This window comes from Eutrema salsugineum, unplaced genomic scaffold, assembly GCF_000478725.1.
Source record: "Eutrema salsugineum unplaced genomic scaffold, Eutsalg1_0 scaffold_2, whole genome shotgun sequence".
NCBI classification, from domain to species: Eukaryota; Viridiplantae; Streptophyta; class Magnoliopsida; order Brassicales; family Brassicaceae; genus Eutrema; species Eutrema salsugineum.
The window spans coordinates 12,917,163-12,923,469 of record NW_006256829.1 but is presented as its reverse complement, the minus strand read 5'-3'; the positions used below and the strand labels follow the sequence as shown (position 1 = coordinate 12,923,469).

Here is a 6,307-nt window from a genome sequence, read left to right as displayed (position 1 = left end):
ATCGTTTTCCTTTCCTTTATGGTAGAATTTGTACGAAATACTTTTTTACTTGGTAGACTGTATGATGGTTTTTTTTTTAACTTTTCCTGCACAGTAGACTTTTAATGTTTTCTTGGAATACAAGATTAACTTTATGTGGTAGATTTTTACATAGTTTGGCAGTGATATTTATATTAGGTAGATTTATAATTAATTCGGTAGATTTTTAGGTAGATTTAGTTATGTTATTATTTGGTTTGACTGATTTGAAATTACTATACATGCCAAGCAGTCGTGGATGATGGAGATGCAGGAAACATCAGAGCCAGGTTTTCCTGTTGCAAGAGTTGTTAGAAACCCAGCGTCGAGAGGAAAGACTGTAACCAAAGTGAAAAAAGAACTTGCTGATCCTAAAGAGAAGAATCAATCAGGCACAAAGTCAAAACCTGATTTAAAAGACAAAAATGAAGAAAGCCAGATAATCAATATAAGCGACGTTTCACGCCCAGTACAGTCTAGACGAGTACAGATCCCTTCCCTGCAAGATGAAGACGACTCAGCGATTGAAGCTATGAAGAAACGCTTAGATAAGCTGGTGGAACATGCAAAAAATCCACCTGCTGAGAAGGAAAAAAGGGGACGCAGCCTTGCCCCGACCCAGGTTTCACCCTACCTTGGTAACTCAGTGGTGAGACGCATCATGGACCCAGCAGGTCCCCCTCCTGGGAGGTATGATCCTTTTGAAGCGGTGGACAGTCGAATACTCGATAATCTAACCCGCTACGTAGCTTTTGAAGCGTAAGTCAGTTTTAAATTTCCATGGTAGACTTACTTGTTTGATTTGGTAGACCTATTTGTTTTATATAGTAGACTTATTAGGTATGTTGGTAGACTTACTTCGGAGTCTGGTATGTCTATGTCATTTTTCAGGGAAAAACAGTTGGAGAGTCCATATGCAGGAGGAGAATTTTACGTGACACTAATGACCCCTAAAGAAAGCTGGCCGAGAAAGGAGTATGGGTGGTTGCATGATCAGGTATGTGGTCGTATCAGTCACCCGATCTTAGTTTCAAAAGGTTTGGTAGACTTCAGAAATTGTTTGGTAGACTTTGGAAACTTAATGATAGAATTAGTCATTATGTTTGGTAGACTTGTTTGGTAGACTTGTAGTAACAAATGGGAGATTTAGTCATTATGTTTGGTAGACTTGTATTCTATTATGTAGTAACAAATGGTAGATTTAGTCAGTATGTCTGGTAGACTTGTATTCTATTATGTTTGGTAGACTTGTAAAGCTGGTTGGTAGACTTATATAAATTTGTTTCATTACCTAATGCAGCGTGCAAAGGATTAGACATGTTCCGGCAACGGTCTATGCGGTATCCATCTCCTTACAAAGGGGGAAGAGTTGCTTTCATTGATCCTATCTTTTGTCGAGTTTGGTGTGGAGACTATCGAACCAAATTTCTACCAAACGAGAAGAGTTGGATATTCAGTGATGGTTATTTGGACGTTGCCAACGGTCACTACGACCATTACTTGCCTACACACAAGAAATGGGGGACAGATGTTGATTTCGTGTATATCGCCCACAACGTGAACAACGAACATTGGGTAGCCGTTGAGGTCGACATTCCCAAAAAAAGATCCGAGTGTTTGATTGCATTCCAGATTTATACAGAAAAGGCGAGGTGGAGGAGTCTGTGAAGCCCTACGCGAGGATGATTCCGCTGTTGTTGAAACATATGGCACCACCGGAGCTCAAGAAGGGTATGAAGGAGGGGCAGTTTCATATCTACATGTATAAAACAGCGGCACTAAACAGATAGACAGGTGCAATGCAGCTCTGTAGATTTGGTGTTTTTATTTGGTAGACTTTTAACTAATTATCGGGTACTTGTTATCAGGTGATTGTGGCGTCTTTACTTTGAAGACCATTGAGTGTTTGGCTTTGTGCCATAAATGGGACCAGCTGAAAGATAGCAACATGCCTCTCATTCGTATAAAATACGCAGCTGAGATTTTTGATGAGGTACATGAAGCAGAAGAATCCCGGATGTCTGATCCAAACCCTCGAAGTTTATTTGATGACAAGTACGGTTTACAGACAGACTCCGCTAACTGAGATCTTGGTTTGGTAGACCTTTGGGATCTGAAATCGTTTTTTGGTAGATTTAATACTCAGATCCAAACTAATTGGTAGACTTTTGGTATCGGATGTTGTATTTTGGTAGATTTATTACTCATAGCCAGCCTCTTTGGTGGTCTTTTGGAATTTAGACGTCGCTTGTGTTTTGGAATTTAAAGCGAGTAGATGCTGCTGTAAAAGGAACCTGCTATTGCTTTACATGAATGGTAGATGTATAACATGATTGGCAGATTTATTGCATGAATGGTAGATGTATAACATGATTGGTAGAGTTATTGCAATATTGGTAGATTTATAACATGATTGGTAGATTTATTATTGTAAAATAGTAGAGTTTAGATAAAACAAGTTCCAGATTTACAAGTACATAAAACAAGGTTTTGCAAGCGGATTATTGCAGTATATAATAGTATAAACACAAGGTTTTCGATTTGTCAACTAAGCTCGACATGTTAGGCGATTATGTCCGCCTTGGCCACAGTTACCACATTTGAGGATCTTCCGAGGACGTTTACTCGCCATGGCGGCCTTGAACGCACCCTTAATCCGAATTTTCTGTGGCCTGCCGGGTCGGTTGCGAACATCAGGCGGGAGAAAAATTTTGGTAGCTACTTCATCTGGCACAGGGAGTGCTACGTCTCTTGGCATTACACTAACAGCATACGCTTGTTGCAAGTAACTAGTGTGGTAGTAATGATGGCAAAGAGAGATCAACGACAACTTCCTCCTATCGGCGGCAGCTATGGCATGTACGCAAGGAATTTTATCCAAATCAAACCGTCGACAAGTACATGTTTTCTCCGTTAAATTGATAACATGTGCAGATGTTGTGCCTAAAACCTCTGTACGATGCTGATCAATCTCTTGCACAGGTAAGAGTTTAGCATCTTCAACTCTAGCCTGTCGGCAAGGAATTATTTAGAAGTTATATAAGTCTACCACATAGAAGATATAACTCTACCAAATAATTGAAAGTCTACCTTAAAGGAAAAAGAAAGCCCAACAAATTTGAAAGTCTACTTAATAGCAAAGGTAAGTCTACCAAATAATAGAAAGTCTACCTAATAGCAGATACAAGTCTACCAAATAATAGAAAGTCTACAAGGTAAAGTAGTGTTTACCTCCAGCAACTTCTCAACGCCCGTTGTTAGAGTGGTAGCCATGTTATTGGCATTGACACGTCTTTTAGCAAACCACATGGTCAGGAGACTCCTTATATCATCCACTAGTCATACAATAGGCTTACCTCTTGCAGCAGATAGCACCTTGTTTAATGACTCCGCTATGTTGCTAGTGGTGAAATTGTACCTATCACCTTGGAAATGTACACGACTCCACATACAAATATCTGCCTTCACCAAGTATGCATGCAGTGCAGGATTTGCCTCTTGAATCTGAGCAAAAAGGGCATTGAACTCGAGAAGTCTATAAGTAGTGGCAGCCTTCTTAACAAGCTTGAATGTTTCAGCGCCTCTGAATTTCAACATAATGTTCTTATGGAGATGATATGTACAAATACCCCGACTAGCAAGAGGATAAACCTTCCCTATAGCATTTCCTATGGATTTATGCCTATCAGAAATAATGGCAAGTCCTTCATCATCAGGAATAACACGGTGTAGTTGTGTAAAAAAACCATTCCCAAGACTCATCGTTCTCAGTATCAACAACAGCAAAGGCTACGGGAAAAATGTTGAAGTTTCCATCTTGCGTGGTGGCGAGTAGTAGTGTACCTTTGTATTTTCCATGTAAAAACGTACCGTCGACCACTACCACTTTCCTCATGAAGGGAAACCCCTGTATGATTGCGCCAAATGAGAGGAACATAAATTTGAATCTATCTTCCTCATCAACTTCTAGCTTGATTAGTGTACCCGGATTTGCTCGCCGAATCATATATAAGTATGAAGGCAGATCTTCATAACCACTTTCAGACGTCCCTGATACTAGTTCTCGAGCATACTTTAGGGCCCGATGTGCTTTCCAATAGTCAACCTGAGAATGAGAAATAATATAGTGAAGTCTACCAAATGAGATAATAACTCTACCAAGTGAGATAATAACTCTCCCATAAAGATAATAACTCTACCAAGTGAGATAATAACTCTACCACAAAATTATATAAGTCTACCAAAGGAGATAATAACTCTACCAAATAAATTATATAAGTCTACCAAATAAATTATATAAGTCTACCAAATGAGCTTATAACTCTACCAAAGAAATAATATAAGTCTACCAAATAATTTAATAACTCTACCAAAAAATAAAATAAGTCTACCAATTGAGCTAATAAAAACTCTACCAAAAATAATAAAAGTCTACTAAAGAGATAATAACTCTACCAGAAAAATAATATAACTCTACCACATACCTTTATACTATATCGTTTTGTCAGAGCTTCGGCGACGTGATTTGGTAAGACTTTTGGGCCAACACCTCCGACGAAGTCTTTATATAGACGGCCTAGAACCTCATGGGTTGCATGGCGGGTGCGTTGTGATCGCACAGTCACAGAACATGTGTGTTCTCGAGTATAAGTTTTAACCCAAAAACATTTGCTGCTCCCAACAGTTGAAGCGCGAACCCTCCATTTGCAACCATCTACCCAACACTTAACAGTTAGCAATTTCTTACTCGAATAATCGACATTGTAGTCGAATCTGTGAGCAATGGAAAGAATTTTGAGTCGCATCTCGAAGTCCTCTTTTGTTTCATAACGCTGGCCAACGGCTAAGTCTAAAGATGAAAGCTCTAGACTTTGAAAGTCGGGAATTGTAGTCGGTCCCCTTTTCTTCGGTGGTAGATTTAGCAACTCCTCCTCATCTGAACTTTCACCATCTGGACGTTTCTCACGTCTACCGTACTCTTCGTCATCGGAACTTGCACCATCAGGATCTTCACATCCATCAAATCTGGTTGACAAATCCTCTTCTTCTTCATGCATTTCTTCGTCTTGTCCAACTTCAACACCTTGTTGCGGCCGATCTTGGCGCACGTGTTCTTCAGGGACTAGACTAGGACATGCATCTCGATCTTCGTCTTCATCAACAACTCCCTTCTGAACTTTTTCTTTAATCTCAACACATAAACGAACCGTTTCGTTTTCGTTCTGGAATTGATGCAAAAAACTCTGCAGCTGTCTTGAATTACCAACAAACACAGGAGGTGTATCCAGAGGTAATTTCCGCCGGACTTCAGACGACAACATATAGCTGAACTGAAGCTCATAAAGATGTTGATCCAACCCGAAATCTTCATATGCGATTTCAACCAAATCGGCAAAAGACGTTTTGCGGTCTATCCCTATAAAACTACATCTCCTGGACTGATCTACGATGAAGACCCACCTCGTTTTCTTTAAAACCCAGTTACCACAAACCAAAACAACTTGATCCATGAATATAAAAGTGGATAAGAGGCACAAGATCGAAGTAGAAGGAGATGTTGTTGCAAAAAGAGAGGAAAAAATCAACAGGCAAGAGTTATCCCAAGTTTAACAGCTCGACGGCGAAACCTAGAGGTTGAAGATGGACTCTGGTTTTGTTCCATACATTAGACAATACATACAGGGCAAAAAAGTAAAATCGCACTGCCCGATAACTAAGTCTACCACATTGATATTGAATCTAACAATTTACAAACAAATCTACCATATAGGTGACTAAGTCTACCATTAATCCAACATATGTACTTGTACTGTTTATAGATCTACCAACTAAAGTACAGTATATTTAAGCAGGTGAAAACCCAGCAGAAAACATAAACTTAAGAGCGAGTTTCGATATAAATCTGCTGGTCTTGCGACATAAGCGAGTTCAAACGGTAATAGCGACGTCTTCGCTTCGTCGGTTCCACACATTATTTGGTATGAACATTCATAACCGCGGTAAACATTTAGTGTTCATAGCATTAAACGATTTTTGTTATAGATTATTGGAGTTTTCTATCATTGCTGGGGTTAATGTTCAATGAAAAAGTTGTCCTGCTTTAGTAAAAGTGATAAAATGCATCTATTTCGTCGTCGAAAGGTTGTTTCTCGGCTATCGGCGGCTGTATGCCTAAACCCAGAAACCCTAGTTTTTGTGTGAGTGGTAGACTTTTTAAATATGTAGTAGAGTTTAGGTATTTTCATTTATAGTAGACTTTTTCTTTTCTTTTATGGTAGACTTTTCTTTA

The 6,307-nt window shown here is 39.3% G+C and overlaps 2 protein-coding genes across 2 annotated transcripts; one reads left to right on the top strand and one right to left on the bottom strand.

Moving 5' to 3' along the window:
- Positions 1-280: 280 nt before the first annotated feature.
- Positions 281-2,104, top strand: LOC18016415. Its single transcript, XM_024155484.1, has 6 exons — positions 281-777; positions 910-1,015; positions 1,265-1,277; positions 1,319-1,559; positions 1,661-1,749; positions 1,887-2,104. Exons 1-6 carry the CDS (start codon positions 281-283, stop codon positions 2,102-2,104), a joined length of 1,164 nt encoding a protein of 387 aa, XP_024011252.1.
- Positions 2,105-2,566: 462 nt separating this feature from the next.
- LOC112086522 lies at positions 2,567-3,327 on the bottom strand. The gene is made up of 2 exons (XM_024155483.1): positions 3,250-3,327; positions 2,567-3,028 (listed from the first exon to the last, which is right to left on the bottom strand). The coding sequence occupies exons 1-2, from the start codon at positions 3,325-3,327 to the stop codon at positions 2,567-2,569; spliced, it is 540 nt and encodes a 179-aa protein (XP_024011251.1).
- Between the last annotated feature and the right edge of the window lie 2,980 nt (positions 3,328-6,307).